The 17699-nt window shown below is 40.1% G+C and overlaps 1 protein-coding gene across 2 annotated transcripts in view; it reads left to right on the top strand.

Moving 5' to 3' along the window:
- Positions 1–17699, top strand: part of PDE1A (phosphodiesterase 1A) — a 420545-nt gene that overhangs the window by 388790 nt on the left and 14056 nt on the right. For both annotated transcript variants that reach the window (XM_077448128.1, XM_077448129.1), the window contains exon 13: positions 1622–1809. In XM_077448128.1, coding sequence (XP_077304254.1) covers positions 1622–1809 — 188 coding nt within the window. The remainder of the gene's footprint in view (positions 1–1621; positions 1810–17699) is intronic.

The following is a 17699-nucleotide window of genomic DNA, read 5'->3' as shown; positions in this document are numbered from 1 at the left end:
ATTAAAAGAAGGGCTGTAGTACTATACAGTATATCAGCTATATTGTTGCTTTTTGAGGGGGAAAAAAACAACTTTCATAGTTGTTTAATACATTTTGACAATTGTATTAATGGTGTAAAGCAGGGATATGCAATTAGCGGACCTCCAGCTGTTGCAGAACTACAAGTCCCATGAGGCATAGCAAGACTCTGACAGCACAAGCATGACACCCGGAGGCAGAGGCATGATGGGAGTTGTAGTTTTACAACAGCTGGAGGTCCGCTAATTGCATATCCCAGGTGTAAAGTATTCTCTTATGTCTCTCTTTCTCTTATGTGCCTTAACAGTCCCCATAGTCACGTTCTCTTTGTTTTTTTGCATTAATATGGATATTGGCACATAACCGCAATAGATAATCCTTTATGTTTGCCTAACATACTTTTAAAAAACTAAAATTGCACCCACATGAGCAGGACATAAAACAAAGCTGTATACAGAAGTTGACCAAATTCCATCTCTAGGGACACTCCCAGTGCTTCACAACGTCAGCTAGCTCTGTCTTGACTCATTTAATCAGATATGACGTTCTCAAAGGGTAAGAACCTTACCTTTTTTCATTTTTTAATAAAATTCTTACCACACTATGTGAAACATGGGTCTCCTTCTCTTCTTTCTCTAAGCATGGTCACATGGGGGACTTGAAAAGAGACTATATTGATAGCAGTGCCATATGTGAGGAATTAGGGAGTGCTTTTTGGACCACTTTTGTTTACAGCTGAATGCCTAAAGTGAGCCTGCAACCAGTGGGTGGTTCCTGAAGAATGCCATTCCGGTGGTTCTGCATAAAAACATATGCCATTCATGACCTTTGCATAATCTGAAGGTTATACAGTTCTGGTAAGCTTCACATGAAATATCTGTGGTGGAGGTTGACTCACTGGCATGGAATACACTTTATCGTCTTCAAGTGGACTTTGTAATTGTTTTTTGACATTGGGATCTTTATTATTTTTAACATGGATTTTCTTTATACTACTATCTAGCACGTGATTTATTTTTTATATATATATATATATATATATATATATATATATATATATATATATATATATATATATATATATATATATATATATATATTTTATATATATATATATTTTTTTTTTTGTGCGCAGCACATTATTGTTTACCTATCTTATTTTACTAAAAAGAAAAATTGTGGTTTATTTCTTTTAGATATTTTAGGAAGACTGATATTACTATTAAAGAGAAATCCAATGTGTATCACACTGATCCTAAACAATGCAAAAGTGCCAAAACTTCCACTGTTACAGATGGATTACACACCAGGATCTTTTATTTCTAATGTTTGAGACTGCTTACATTAACAATATTAACCCTTCTAGAGCTATACAAGTCAATCATAGACTTGTAATACTGTGACACTGCTGGCTTTTAAGTCAGGTTGCCCCAATTTAGATACCCAGCCACCAGAATTCTGAAAGATTGTAGGCACACACGTTGCTTTAAATTGCACCATAACGCCGTTCATTTCAGCTTTTTTTATTTTCTGTTGTAAAGGTGATTTGGCTACATTTACACATGAAGTAGGAACTCCATTAAAAAGCCATTTCTTTTTTAGTCTGAATAATTCTGAAGCTGGCGGTGGTACAGATACACAAAGAAAACCCAGCATGCGAACGTCGCAGACTGATGGAGGATCTGTAATGGAATACTCTTTGGCATCTGTGGACTTACAACATTTCAAAAAGAACTTGGTTGAAATAATTCAGGAGAACAAGGAAAGATGGAAAGAACTTGCAGTACAAGGTATGTCTGGACTTTATAGCAAGCTGATGCCCAAAGAAAAACAAAGTGGTTTGCTGTTTCAAAAATATAATACAGCACCAACTTTATGTTTGGAAATCACTTTACATATGCAGGCTTATTCATAAAGCAATGCTGACCGCAGTAGTAAATGAACAGAACAATAATTCATTGCATCCATATTTAGCTTACTGAAAGATGCAAAGGACATTGTAGATTTGAGTTAGAAATTTGGATTGTATATTTATTTATTTGGTAACTAGTACACTTAAAGTGGAGGGCCACCCTGAAAAAAAAAAAATATTAAAAATTACAAAAAAATCTAAAAAAGAAAAATGAGAAAAAAATTTTTTTTTACTTATCAGAAATGCCTGTTGCTAGGCACATAATCCTAATCTTCCTCTTCCTCCTCCGAGGAGATCTTCTTTCTTCTCTCCTCATCGCGTTGTCTTCTGGGTAATGGGTCGCGCTGTGTTCTGGGAACTGTGTGTCCCAGAACACAGCGCGTCCCATTCACAAAGCGCTGCGCGACTCGCGCATACGCAGTAGGAAATGGGCAGTGAAGCCGCAAGGCTCCACTGCCTGTTTCCCTTAGAAGGAATGGCGGCGCCGGGACCCGAGAGCCGAGGGGCCGGTCCGCCTCAGGCGGCCGACATCGCGGGCGCCCTGGACAGGTAAGTGTGCTTATTAAGTCAGCAGCTGCAGTGTTTGCAGCTGCTGACTTTTTAATTTTTAAACGGCCCTCCTCTTTAAGCCTAGAACACACGGGCAGAATGTCGGGCGGCATCATGCCAACATTTGGCCTGTACATACGGCAGCCTGTCAGATAGAAGCTGGCTGTTTGGCCAGCTTCTGTCATAGGATTATGACTGAAAAAGGTCTGCCAACCGGTTTTTGATCAGCGCTCCCAGCCATTGGCTGGGAGCTCTGATTGGAAGCCAGTTGGCAGACTTTGGTCTTCTATCAGGGGGTGTCCCCCTAACCAGCCAATATTCAAATTTATATGGCTAGGCACCATAAGTGCAGAGATCCACCAACAGAGAGAGTAAACCCGCATACCGAAAAACGTAGACTAGAATACTGTAGGGCACGAGTCACATGAGCTGGTGTGATGGTAGATCACCAAGGGTTTATTTGTACAGTAATAAAGAGCAGCTCTGAGTCTTCCAAATGGGCTCAATAAGAAGGGACACAGCTTTCTCAATCCAATCTTTATGGTTTTTGATTGCAGTCCCAATCCATTAAGTGTCTTTATTGCTCTTTCTGCATCTTTAGCATTTAAGTAATTCACAAAGCCATATCCTAAGCTGTGCCCCACGTGAGCTTTCCTCTCCGATGAGGCAAAAAAAAAAAAAGAAGATAATAAGGGATTAACAAAGGTTTAGAAACAAACTTTTTTTTTTTTTATTATTCTTTATTTAAGTTTTTCATTTAAGTTGCGTACAAAACATAATCAAGTATTATAAAAGAAAACCATAGGACCAAAATACATTCATGCCCTTCAATTTTTCACATTATCCTGGTTTTCTTTCTTTCCTTCTCGAGTTCTTCTAAAATATTTCCCTCCCACCCCTCTCCCCAACCCTACCGACCCATTACCTCGTTAAAAATCATAGATTGTCTAAAGATTTTCCAGTATTTCCATTTCACATGGAATCTCTTTCTTTCTCTTTCTTCCTCCATTCCCAGCCCTTCAATACTATACATTTCCTCAACTTTTCCTAGCCATTCCTTTACTTTGGGTGCTTCTATTTCTTTCCATTTTTTCGGAATCAGGCTTTTTGCCACGTTTATTAATGAGCTTGTGAGGGAATTCCTATACTCCTTAATTGGGGTATCTACTGCATGGAATAGGCATAACCATGGGTTCTCAGGTAACTGTATTTTAGCTATTACTTCTATATATCTTATTATTTCTCTCCAATATTCTTTAATCTTGGGACAAATCCCACCATATATGGGCCAAACTTCCCGTTTGTCCACAATTCCTCCAACATTTCCCAGATTGTCCCTCCTGGTACTTTGCCATTATATCTGGGGTCCTATACCATCTTACTAAAATTTTATAATTTGTTTCTATCATCTTACTATTTTCTGTGGATCTGTGCACCATCTTCAATATTTTTTCTATATTTTGGTTTTCACCCCGTGCTCCTATCTCTTCTTCCCATTTTTTAATGAAAGTTGGTACCTCCGCTTCACATTCCCGTCTCAAGACCTTATAAAACTGGGCAATACCTGCCCTTGGGGATTTCCCCTCACATATCCGCTCCAAGGCAGTCAAATTTTCTCCATCTCTAAGCGGTTGTGGTAGTCTTGAGACGAAATGTCTAAGCTGCAGGTATCGCCACTCATTCAAATCCATCCAATCATTTTCTTTCTGTAATATTGCTAGTGTTTTCAATTTCCCCTCTTTAATTATGTGTCGTAATTGCATATTATCTTGTTTTATCCATTTCCCTCCTATTGTACTTTTACCAGGTGCAAAAAAATCATTATCTTTTAAATAAATTAAAGGGGAATTATATTTCCACTTGTTATGTTTGTGTATTCCCTCCCATACTCTAAACACATTTTTTGTGACCAAAGGTGTTGTCTTCCCTAGTGATCTATATTTTAAAGGAGTCCAGATTTCTCTACCTAAATTTGTGCCTGATAAACTGTGTTCTATTTTTCCCCATCTTTTTTTACTTTCTAATTTTGCCCATTCCACCACCCGTGTTAACACTGCTGCTTCGTAATATTTTCTAAAGTCTGGGACATTCAGACCCCCCTCGTCTTTTCCCTTTTGCAAAGTCTTCAGTGGGATTCTAGGTTTCTTGTTGTTCCAGATAAATTTAGAAATTAAAGAATTTATCATTTTAAAATATAGGGGGGGGATATATATTGGTAATAGCTGAAATTTATAAAGGATTTTAGGTTGAATAATCATTTTTAAGGCATTAATTCTTCCTAACCATGACAGGGGCTTTGTTCTCATTCTCCTTATTTCTTCTCTCAATTCTTCTAGAAGGGGGATATAGTTTATTAGGTAAATTTTTTCTATTGATGCAGTCAGTTTAATCCCTAAATATTTAATTTCTTTTTGCCATAGAAATGGGAATTCTCTCTTAATGTCAAGTTCTTCTCTCGGATTTATATTTACGTTTAAGATTTCTGACTTGCTTGGGTTGATTTTAAAGTTAGATAATTCTCCGTATTCCTGTAAAGCCTTTAACAAGTTTGGCATGGAGATTCGTGGGCTGGATACATAAAACAGAATATCATCCGCGAATGCGGCTGTCTTATGTATTTCCCCCTCTATCTCAACCCCCTTTATATCTGGGTTTCTCCTTATCGTCTCCAGGAGTGGCTCCAATGCCAGAACGAACAATAGGGGGGACAGCGGACACCCCTGTCTAGTCCCATTGTTCATTCTGAAGGCTGTTGATAGTACCCCATTAACTCTTACCACTGCCTTGGGGCTGTTATATAGTGCCTTTATCCACTTCAAAATTTTGGGACCAAACCCCATTCCCCTTAGGGTACCCATCATGAATCCCCAGTCTACTCGGTCAAAAGCTTTCTCAGCATCTATTGATAGGAGTAGACTGGGGATTCTACTCTCCTTCATCCTCTGAAGCAGTAATAATGACCTTACTCCATTATCTTTTCCTTCTCGCCCCTCAATGAATCCCACCTGATCTTCATGGACTAAGCTAGGCATTAACTTCTTTATTCTAGCGGCCAATATTTTTGCGAACAATTTAATGTCCGTATTGAGTAGTGAGATCGGTCTATAGTTTGAGCATATTGTATTCTCTTTTCCCTCTTTCAATATCGTGGAGATTGTCGCAGTGGAGGCCTCCTCGCTCAGTCCATATTTTGTACCTAGTCCATTATAATATGCACATAAAATTGGGGCTAGTATGTCTCCAAACTTTTTTAGATATTCTATTGTATAGCCATCAGGCCCTGGACTCTTTCCTCCTTTGGTCTCTTTTATTGCCTGTATTACTTCTTGAACTGAGATTGGATTCTCCAATTCCTGCGCCAATTCCCCCGGTATTTTGGGGATATTTGCTTGGAATATATAGTCTTAACTTTTAACTTAAAAAAATGTTGGCACTTGCATGTTTGCTGGAACTGACAAATAAAAAGAAAAGTTGTTGCTCTGCACAATAATACTAAGAAAAAATATATTGAACAATTATGATATGGAGCTATCAAATTAACAGCATTGTTCAGCAATTTATATGGCACAGATTAGGCTGGCAATTTTGGGGAGTTCCAAAGTAGACACTTTGCATGGCAACTGAAGAACCAAACAGGATTTCTAGAAACCGAGGAGTTAGCAATTCTGCAGCCCACTGTGTAATTAGAATTCCCTTACCGGTCACTGAGGCAGTCTCCTTGGACAGTGGAGGTTAGACATTGGAAGTTAGGGATTAGCTATGAAGTCAGGGAAAGTCAGACCCTAATAAAATAAAATAAAAACATAATAGGAGCACCACTCTAGGTAACAAAGGTAATAACAGACACATTGCCTTGTCTGTTTTGCACAGCACTATGACTTTTAACATGGAGTACACATTTGCTTTAAAGAGAGAGAGTAGAGGTGGGTGAGTCAAGCATCAGTGGTCTGGAAATAATAGAGTGGTAGCAGAATGCCTGTGAGAATTTGACTCAGGAAAATGAGACAGTAGTCAAGGAGGGATATGATGAAGGTGCATTTACCAATACATTCTGCATGATAGAAGGACAGATTAGGTAAAGGTTTTCAAGCTGATGACTTGTGGAGATTTATTATATGCTTTCTTAGATCCAAAATAATTTATGATCACTTACTGAGAATTTCTAAAGCTTACATTTACTGTTTGTTTGTTCCTTGTGACTAGAGCAAAGATCAGCATTGGCTGCCATAGAAACCAGCTGGATCATATCCAATAGCAATCAGATGGAGTTGGTGACAGGGTTTACACTTAAAGTGGACCTACTGCAGCTGCAAAGATATTTTTCATACTGCAAGCACATATTATAACCCCAGTACTCCCCCCCCCCCCCCCCCACAACATCCTCCTCTCTGGATGAGTCATTTTAATTCTGATAATATTCAAATCCATTAATCAGTCCTTGGACCAAGTTGTCCCAGGGATGGTTCATTTATAACTCACAATAATAGCCTATTTAAAACCCAGCTCCAGCCAAAACTTCTGACAAAGTTATTTTTTTTGGCTGTTCATACATTCCTGTCCTGGTGACATCGGCCCACCCCATTTTTTGTACGGGAGTCATGGGGATAGGAAGTGAGAATAAATCTTCCCACAAGGGTCATAAAAGTAAAAACTGAAAATTGTAATCTTCCACACTAAAACTTACAAGAAGTAAATTTCAGCATCCATTTATAACATTGTGAATGCTAAAGAAGATCTCTACCAGTGGCAGCTTGTGCTCAATCGGTGCTCCCCCCATCACTCCAACCTGCCAGAGCGCCACCCCACAATAACCCCCCCGAACCCCACCACACAAGATACCCCCATCCCTGGTCGCTGGCTCGCTCAACTGTGCAGGTCACGGCTTCCCCCCTCTGTCTTCTCTGTGTTGCAGCTATCTCTTCTCCTCCTGGCCAATTGGGTCTTAGGACTCCTGGCCAATGGGGTCTCAAGACCCGCTTGCTGATTGGCTGGGAGGAGAAAAAGGAAGTCATTAGTGAATATTCATTTGCTAATGTCACACAACAGGGTGGGCCCAGGGTGCAGTTCTCTGCCCCCCGAGCCCACCCTTTTTTTAAGCCAATTAGAGCCTCTGGCTCTAATCACGTGTGCTAGTATCCATTACATATTAGCACATTATGAAAGACTTACCTTAAAAGTAAGCCCTTCAGTGGCGCACTGTCACAGCTGAGAGAGCTTCCATCTTCACCCTGTCTCCTTTCTTGTTTTGCGGGCCCCGGCTTTTGAATGGCCAGGCCGTAATGACGTCACACCTATGCATGGGCATGGGAGTCATGGTCATGATACAGAGCTCTGGATTGATGGCACATTCACTGTGCCCTCAATTCAGAGTGCAATGCGCAGGGCATAATTTTTATCAGGGTGTATTTTGGTTTCTTTCTTAACACAAGGAAAGACAAATATTTTTTGTGTGCATTAGTAACTTTAATAGTTTTTTTTTCAAAGTAAACAATGTTATATTTTCATTCATCACTAATTGCTAGGTTTTATCTTTTACATCATCAATTAACATCAAGGCCCCATTCAGATATCGCTTTGCAGGAATAAGTATTCATGCAAGCATTCCTAGTTGTAATTTTAAGAGTGCGATTTACAAATGTTTCCATGTGTTGCACAAAGGGCAAGCAAATCATTTCAGTGGGCTGCCCTATGTGCGTTTGTTACCCAAAAGAAGCTTCTGATCCTTTTTTGTGCGTCAAGCTTAGTGCAAATTTTAAATACATGTTTTGCCTTGACTGGCTCGCTATTCTGTTGCGCTACAATTGTGGCAGAATCACACCTTGTTGGGACCCAATAAATTGTGGATTTTGCTTCGATTTGAAATTGCGGGAAGCATTGTGCAATAGTGCCTGTGATTCCAAATCACCTAATGTAAATTGGGCTTAAAGCAGGCCCTTGTTGGAGGATTAGAATCATCAATTTTAAAGCTGAACTTCAGGCAGACATAAAAGATACAAATGATTGCAGGTATGTATTCATTAATATACCAATAAATGTAGTTTAAATGCAAGCAATGCAAGTAACTGAATTTGATTTAATATCATATACAATACCTGTTTCATTTCCTGTACAACAGGGCACAGACTGGGACAGGGTTAAGCCTAGTACACACGGGGTCGAATGTTGGGTGGCAAAAGAAACCGGCCGACATTTGGCCCATGTGTATTGCAGCCAGTCTGACAGAAGTTCCTCCACCCCAAACTTGCTCATCCATGTGTTTATGGGCCGTGCTTTGCGCACGGGACCAAATAATTTGGTGGAGGGGGATTATGGTGTAAGGTTGTTTTTCAGGGGTTTTGCTTAGCCTTTTAGTTCTAGGGAAGAGAACTCTTAAGGCGTCGGCATACCAGACATTTTGAACAATTTCATGCTCCCAACTTTGTGGGCACAATTTGGGGATGGCCCCCTCCTGTTTCAAAATGACTGCGCACTAGTGCACAAAGCAAGATCCATAAAAACATGGATGAGTGAGTTTGGGATGGAGGAACTTGACTGACCTGCACAGAGTCCTGACCTCAACCCCATAGAACACCTTTGGGAAGAATTAGAGTAAAGACTGCGAGACAGGCCTTTTTCGTCCAACAATAGGAACTTGACCTCACAAATGCGCTTCTGGAAGAATGGTCAAGCATTCCCATAGACACACTCCTAAACCTTGTGGACAGCCTTCCCAGAAGAGTTGAAGCTATTATAGCTGCAAAGGGTGGGCCAACTCATTATTGAAACCCTACGGACTAGGACTGGGATGCCATTAATCAATTGAGCTCTTTGGACATACTATGCACGTTCAAAGAGTGAACCCTTAATAACAAGCTGATGGCTGCAGCACCTTTGTGGATTTTGTAGAACCAGTGACCGGCTTCAAAGTGAAAGTGATGGGGCTTTCACACAGCCAGTCGCGTGGTGCCTTCCACCAGTGTCCCCTCCCACCGGCGCCCCCCCTTCTCCCATGGTTCCTGGGCTGTGCTGCAGAGATTGCAGTGGGCACCGAGGCAAATCCATGCCTCAATCTCACATGTGATGTTACTTCTGGTTTCAGATGCACTTCTAACCTTTGCTTGGTTAAATGGTATGAAGGGCAGGGGAGACATTGAGGTCCCTATTAGACCCCCAATGTCTCCATAATGAGTACCTGTCACCTGCCTAATGCTATCACATAAGGGTTTATTAATCCCTTGTGATAGATAGCCATCAAGTAAAAATAAATAGAAAAAAAAGAGAAAAGTAAAGAATATATTAAAATAAAAAATAAAAATGGCTGAAACCCCCTGTTGCTCCGCATACCTAAGCAAATGCAAAAGCGAGCCCAGGGTGTGCACGTGCGTGTAAATCACAGTCATGCCAAATGTGTGACATATCACCACGAACATCAGAGTGAGAACAATAATTCTAGCACAAGAGCTACTAGGTAACTCTAAACTGATGAGCTGCAAAGGCTTTTAAAGCAGCAGTATTATCGTTTTTGGCGATATTGAGGGCGCACATAATTTTAAGACATGGAATGTTTGGTATCTATTTACTCGATGCAAGCTCATCGTTTATATTTTAACAAAAAATGGGTATTATGTGGTGTGGTTTTACACTAATATTTATTTTATTATTATTTTTTCCTGAAAATTTACGTTTAATAAACAGTTGCACAAATATCATGTGAAACAAAAGTTTACAACTATCACCTTTTTATTCTACAGGGCCTCTGCTTTCAGAAAATATATAATGTTCTGGGGGTTTAATTCATTTCATTGCCAAAAATTAAGATTTGTACATGTATGCGAAAAATAAAAGGCAGGTGTTTCAATACTTTTGGTAATATAGTGTAAATCCTTTGATAAGTAAAACAGCCCCATATACAGAATCCTTATTATCTGTGTATTTAGCTGTCTGCTTAGATATCAACAATAAAGAGAAACTATGCTTTGAAATTAATAAAGAAAAAACACTGACCATTTCCTGAGTGAATGGTGAGTATTCACCTCTATATCTTTTAATTTCATGAACAAAGTAATACAAGCTAGTCAAAACCATAATAATACAAGTAACCAAGGATAGCTGTCTGGGCATATATTTTGCATGCTAGCATACCATTCTTTCCCAGCCTAAGTACTAAATGCAAACATACACAATATGCAGCAGAGGCAGTAAAGCTGTGCTTTGGGACAGTTGCGGTACATAGTGGTTTACTATTAGGGATGGGCCAAATGGACCCCTGTTTGGTTCACACCAGAACTTTTGAAAAAACTTACCCCATTAAAGTCAATGGGACTCAAACGTCAAAACTCAAAAGTGCTCATTTTGAAGACTTATATGCAAGTAATTGGTCATACAATGGTTATAGGGGTCCGGGTCCTGCCCTGGGGGACATGTATCAATAAAAAAAAAAAGTTTGTGAAAAACATCATTTTTAAATAAGCAGTGTATTTTTTATTTTTAAGTTGTGAAAGCATGAAAATGAAAAATTCCTTCCAATATAATGCATGGGGGGTCCCCTTAGTCCACCTGTAAAGTGGCAGATCTGTACCATGTCTAGAATCTGCTGCAGCAATAATTGCATTTATAAAGCCAAAAAAAAAGTAATTTTCCCTGCAAGCTGCCTTTATTTTGCTCAGCAACAGCTGTGGGAAGTGTATATGATGAGGCCACAATGTAGTGCACTGGGAACAAGATTAGAGATTTTTTGGATACATTCTGGTGTCACTTTGACTTTGGATAGAAGTAACGGGTACGTAAAAAAAATTCTGATGCCTTCCCACCATAATCCTATAGAGGTAATCTTGATGAAAGCAAGAATTGGCCTTGCTGTAAAAATTGCAATAATATGCACCTGTCAAACAGGTGCAGAAAAATTGGTCTATGGGTGTCGGTGGCGTCTTCCCACCATAACTCTATAGAGGTACTCTTGATGAAAACAAGAATTAACCTTGCTGTAAAAAATAGCAATAATATGCACCTGTCAAACAGGTGCAGAAAAATTACTCTTTATGGGTTGCGGGCACCTTCCCACCGTAACCCTATAGAGGTTCTCTTGGGGAAGGCAAAAAAAATGTGCAATGATAGGCATCTGTCAAACAGGTGCTGAAAAATTGGTGTTTGGGTGTTAATTGTGCCCATGAAACCTATAACAAAAACATTCTTCCAGATGAAATGATTGAACACCCTCAAAACTAGGCAGCCTCAAAGTCCTGCAGAGATTCCACATCCCAAAAAGTCTTAATCAGTGACATTGGCATCAGGGGCTTCATAGCTGGTAATCCAGGACTGATTCATTTTTATAAATTCAAGTGGTCCATGGAATCTGTGGGGAGATGTGTTCTATGATCAGTAATGAAACCTCCTACAGCACTAAATGCCCATTCTGAAAGGACGCTGGATGCAGGGCAGCCCAACGACTCAAAAGCATACTGGATAAGTTCTGGTCAGTGTTCTATTCTCATGACCCAGTAAGTTAGAGGATTGTCAGCTGGAAAGCTCTCCATCTCTGTTTTGGCCCTGAGGTAATCGTTTACCGTGTGATGCAGACACTGCCGTAACGCACACAGAACTATATGGCGTTAGACTGGTAGTAACGCACACAATACTATATGGCGTTAAACTGGCAGTAGCGCACACAAAACGATATGGTGTTAAACTGTCAGTAGCGCACAAAAACGATACAGCGTCAAACTGTCAGTAACGCACACAGAACTATATGGCATTAAACTGGCAGTAGCGCACACACAACTATATGGTGTTAAACTGGCAGTAACACACACAGAAGTAAATGGCGTTAAACTTGCAGTAACGCATGAAACTAGATGGCATTAAACTGGCAGTAATGTACACAGAACTATATGGCGTTAAACTGGCAGCAACACACATAGAACTATATGGCGTTAAACTGGCAGTAACACACACAAAACTAGATGGCGATAAACTGGCAGTAATGCTCACATAATTAAATGGCTTTAAACTGGCAGTAACTCACACAGAAGTAAATGGCGTTTTACTGGTAGTAACGCACACAAAACTATATGGCGTTAAACTGGCAGTAGCGCACACAAAACTATATGGTGTTAAACTGGCAGTAAAACACACACAGAAGTAAATGGCGTTAAACTTGCAGTAACGCATGAAACTAGATGGTGTTAAACTGGCAGTACTGCACACAGAACTATATGGCATTAAACTGGCAGCAACGCGCACAGAGCTATATGGCGTTAGACTGGCAGTAACGCACAAAAAACGATATGGCGTAAAACTGTCAGTAGCGCACACAAAACTATATAGCGTTAAACTGTCAGTAGCGCACACAGAACTATATGGCGTTAAACTGGCAGTAGTGCATACAAAACTATATGGTGTTAAACTGGCAGTAACACACACAGAAGTAAATGGCGTTAAACTTGCAGTAACGCATGAAACTAGATGGCGTTAAACTGGCAGTAATGCACACAGAACTATATGGCATTAAACTGGCAGCAACGCACACAGAACTATATGGCGTTAAACTGGCAGCAACACACATAGAACCATATGGCATTAAACTGGCAGTAACACAAACAGAACTATATGGCATTACACTGGCAGTAACGCACACAAAACTATATGGTGTTAAACTGGCAGTAACGCACACAGAAGTAAATGGCATTAAACTTGCAGTAACGCACAAAACTAGATGACGTTAAACTGGCAGTAATGCACATAGAACTATATGGCGTTAAACTGGCAGCAACACACATAGAACTATATGGCATTAAACTGGCAGTAACTCACACAAAACTATACGGCGATAAACTGGCAGTAATGCTCACATAATTAAATGGCTTTAAACTGGCAGTAACGCACACAGAAGTAAATGGCGTTAAACTGGCAGTAACGCAATCAAATGGACGGTGTTCAACCATCACTACACTGACGCTATCTGAACTGTCCCTACTCTAGCTATACACTAATGTCAAGATTACTGGCACGATCTCACTACACTACACTGTAACTATCTGAGCTGTCCCTGCTCTACATTAATGTATGTATAAATGGCACGGTCTCTCTACACTATAGTGAAACTATCCAAACTGTCCCTACTCTAGCTGCACACTATGCAAAGCTGAATGATGGTCCTCCTCACTACACTCACACTATCCCTAGACTAACACTAAACTAATATTCTACACTGACAATTGAAGCAAAATAGCACAGTATAGCACACTAACTGATAGCACTGAACAGAGCCCTGTTCTATCTCTCGCCACGCCAAAATCAAACTGAGATGGCTGCCATTGAAAGAATACTTTTATACTGCAGGGTTGGAATGAGCCATGATTGGATAAAGTCATGAAGACAGTGTCCAATCATGACTCTGACAGTTCTCTGTGCCATAATTGGCTGAAGCTTTCACTGCTTCAGCCAATCAGGGCTTGCCTATGCACTTTTCAGGACCGCAATGCATTGTGGCCGGTTTGGGGGGGCCGAAAAAAAACGGTCGAATTACCCGTTTGTTCGACTGCTCACCGAACCATGAAAGTTTGGTCCGAACTTATGCTCCTGTTGAACTGTTCGCCCACCCCTACCTACTATATGACAATACTTCGTTAGTTATGAAAAAGTAATACATTTCTTTTGGAAAAAGACTTTACCGCTTTTTTCATTTGTTTGAGTACTGGGTAGTTGTAAATCCTTACAAAAATAAGAGAACATTCATTAATCTTCATGTTGTTTGTATACAATACCATGTGTTTTATGTACCAGTGTAGAAAGCACACATAAAATGACCACATTTGCAAAGATGACATTTAGTGATTAAAAATTGAAGAGAGTTCCAGCCCAATAAACATAACATCAGCAATAAACTATATGGCCACCATAAAGCTCAGGAAATAGTAAGGACACAGGCTGCATACTGAGTTTATTAGTCACTAGGATGTGATCATACTTAATATTAAATCAATACTGTGTCTGTAAAAACTATTCCAGTCTATCTTGCTGTGGTCAAAATCCATAGTTTGAAGAAAAGGGTAAACGTTGTTTACTTTTTTTTAAATATTTTCTATAAAATGTGAATACATTTTTTGGATATCAGAGGTTTATTGGTTTAAAATGCTAATAATCATGATTATTATAATGGCAAGATAATTATGACTAGTGAATAATAGTATTTTCTTGGGAACTTTCTAAGTATTTCTATGCTATCACATTTGGCATTGTCTTACCAATTCTGTGTTCGCTACTGAAGTTATACAAAGCCCCTTAATAGCAACAGGGAAACCCCTTTCCTGTTATTTATGATATTTGTCAAACTAAAGGTTACCTATTCTAAAACAGTCAAGGGGAAATTTGGAACATGTGGCATGGGAGACAAACCCAACCAACTAGCCCTTTTAAAGCAGGGACAGTTTTTGTGAAAGATTGTCCATCGCACAAAGTGTACTATGATGCCACAGCGTATAGTGGCCATTGTAAATTCTGAGTGTTAAAAAAACATGGTTTTACATACAGTATACAGGCGGTCCAATTAGTTACAAATATCCGACTTACAAACGATTCCTACTTACAAACGGAGGGAGACAACTGGAAGTCAGAGGAAATCTACCCCTAGGAAGGAAAATGTACTCCTGTTATGCCCTGTACACACAGTCGGACATTCCGACCACAAAATCCGTCAGATTTTTTCCGATGGATTTTGTCCAAAACTTGTGTTGCATACACACGGTCAGACAAGGTTGTCGTAAAATACGGTGACAATCGTTACGTACGGCGGGACTACGTAGAAGTCAGTAGCCAATAGTTTTTGTCTCTTAATTTATTCTGAGCATGTGTGGCACTTTGTCCGTCGGAATTCTCTACACACGATTGGAAAAAGTCTGACCAGATTTTGTTGTCAGAAAATTTTAGATCCAGTTCTCAAACTTTTTCAGTCGGAATTTCCGATGGAAAAAGTCCGATAGAGCCCACACACGATCGGATTTTCCAACAACATAATCCGATCGGACCTTTTCCATCGGAATTTCTGACCGCGTGTACAGGGCATTAGCGTTATTATGGGAAAAAGGTACCTCCACTGATGCTTTATCACCAATGCTTGTTTCCACAACAACCCAAAATTTTCAAAATCCAATTGTCATTGTGACAGAAAGTTAGGTGAAATCTTCTGAACAGGGGCAGAGCAAAACAAATGTTACAGGGGTGTTATCCCTTCAATGTGCTATCCAAAAAGCTTAAAAAATAGTTTTTCTGGCTGGAGCTACATGTACCAATTTACAAACAGATACAACTTAAGAAAAAACATACAGACCCTATACCTACAGACCCTATACAGACCCCTATTGTTTGTAACCCGGGGACCGCCTGTAGTGTGAGTGTGAGTGTTAAAAATAGGGAATTGTAAGAGATGAGTTGTAAATGAGTAAGATGTGCTGAACAAGATAACTGCTGTTCTGTGAATATATGGAATTACCTAAACTAAGCGCTTGTCACTAGGGATGGACCGAACGGACCCCTGTTCGGTTCGTACCAGAACTTTCGAACACCGAAAGTCAATGGGACCCGAACGTCAAAAATCAAAAGTGTTCATTTGAAGGCTTATATTCTAGTAATTGGGCATACAATGGTTATAGGGTCCGGGTCTTGCCCTGAGGGACATGTATCAATAGAAAAAAAGTTTGTGACGTTTGTCACAAAACAATGATTTTTAGATTTTTAAAGTAAAAGCATAAAAATGAAAAATTCCTTCCAATATAGTGCATGGGGGGCCCCCTTAGTCTACCTGTAAAGTGGCAGATCTGTACCATGATTACAACCTGTTGCAGCAATAATTGCATTTATAAAGCCAAAAAAAATGACATTTTCCCTGCAAGCTGCCTTTATTTTGCTCAGCAACTGCTGTGTATGATGAGACCACAATGTAGTGCTCTGGGAACAAGATTAGAGATTTTTTGGATACATTCTGGTGTCACTTTGACTTTGGATAGAAGTAACAGGTGTGTAAAAATTGGTCTTTGGGTGTCGGTGGCGCCTTCCCACCATAACCCTATAGAGGTAATCTTGATGAAAGCAAGAATTGGTCTTGCTGTAAAAAATTGCAATGATATGCACCTGTCAAACAGGTGCTGAAAAAATGGTCTTTGGGTATTAATTGTGCCCATGAAACCTATACCAAAAACATTCCTCAAAGCCTCAAAGTCCTGCAGAGATTCCACATCCCAAAAAGACTTAATCAGTGACATCGGCATCAGGGGCTTCATAGCTGGTAATCCAGGACTGATTCATTTTTATAAAAGTCAAACGATCCACAGAGTCTGTGGATCTATGATTCTATGATCAGTAATGAATCCTCCTGCAGCACTGAATGCCCATTCTGAAAGCTGGATGCAGGGCAGCCCAACAACTCAATAGCATACTGGGAAAGTTCTGGCCAGTGGTCTATTCTCATGACCCAGTAAGTCAGTGGATCATTAGCTGGAAAGCTCTCCATCTCTGTTTTGGCCCCGAGGTAATCGTCCACCATGTGATGCTGACACTACCGATGGGATGTGGAAGCTGACAGCCCTGGGCAGCGAGGACTAAAAAAAATGCCTCACTTAGGCAGGCACCCTCTCCAGTGCTCCTCTCTTGACCAACAGAAGATTCAAAACAACGTTTTCCACAACACAGTAACCTACAGGAGTCAGAAAAATCATTCAATAAAATCCTCTTTAACGTGTCTCAAGAGATTTTATCTTCCGCAATCTCTGTGGGGATGGGATGAGTTCTGAGACCTTCCCCTTATAATGGTGGTCAAGGAGGGTTGCCAACCAGTAATCATCCTTCTCTTTTATACTATGTATTCTTAGGTTCTTTAGCAGGCTTTGAAGCATGAGGTTGCCAATGCGCCTCAAATTTTCCAAGGCTTGAGAAGCAGATTCCTTTGATTCACTCAGGATAACAGCATCTGGAACTTCCTCCTCCCAGCCACGTACTACTCCCAAAGGTCCTGGGGTTGGAAAGCCATCGCTTACAGATTGACACATGTCTTTCTCTTCTTCAAAGCCTATGAAAGTGCCAGAATCCTTCTCCTCATTCTCCTCCCCTCGCTCCTCCTATGTGTTCTGTGACATAGGAATGATGGTGTCTAGATAAAGTGGAAGTCCTCCTCTTCCTCCAGCAGCTCTGCCTCCAGTGCCCTGTCCATAATGCCACACAGAGTCTGCTCCAGCAGCAATACAACAGGGA

This window comes from Lithobates pipiens, unplaced genomic scaffold, assembly GCF_037356315.1.
Source record: "Lithobates pipiens isolate NorthernLeopardFrog02 unplaced genomic scaffold, aLitPip1_a1.2 Scaffold_22, whole genome shotgun sequence".
Classification (NCBI taxonomy): domain Eukaryota; kingdom Metazoa; phylum Chordata; class Amphibia; order Anura; family Ranidae; genus Lithobates; species Lithobates pipiens.
This window is presented reverse-complemented; position numbering and strand designations above follow the sequence as displayed.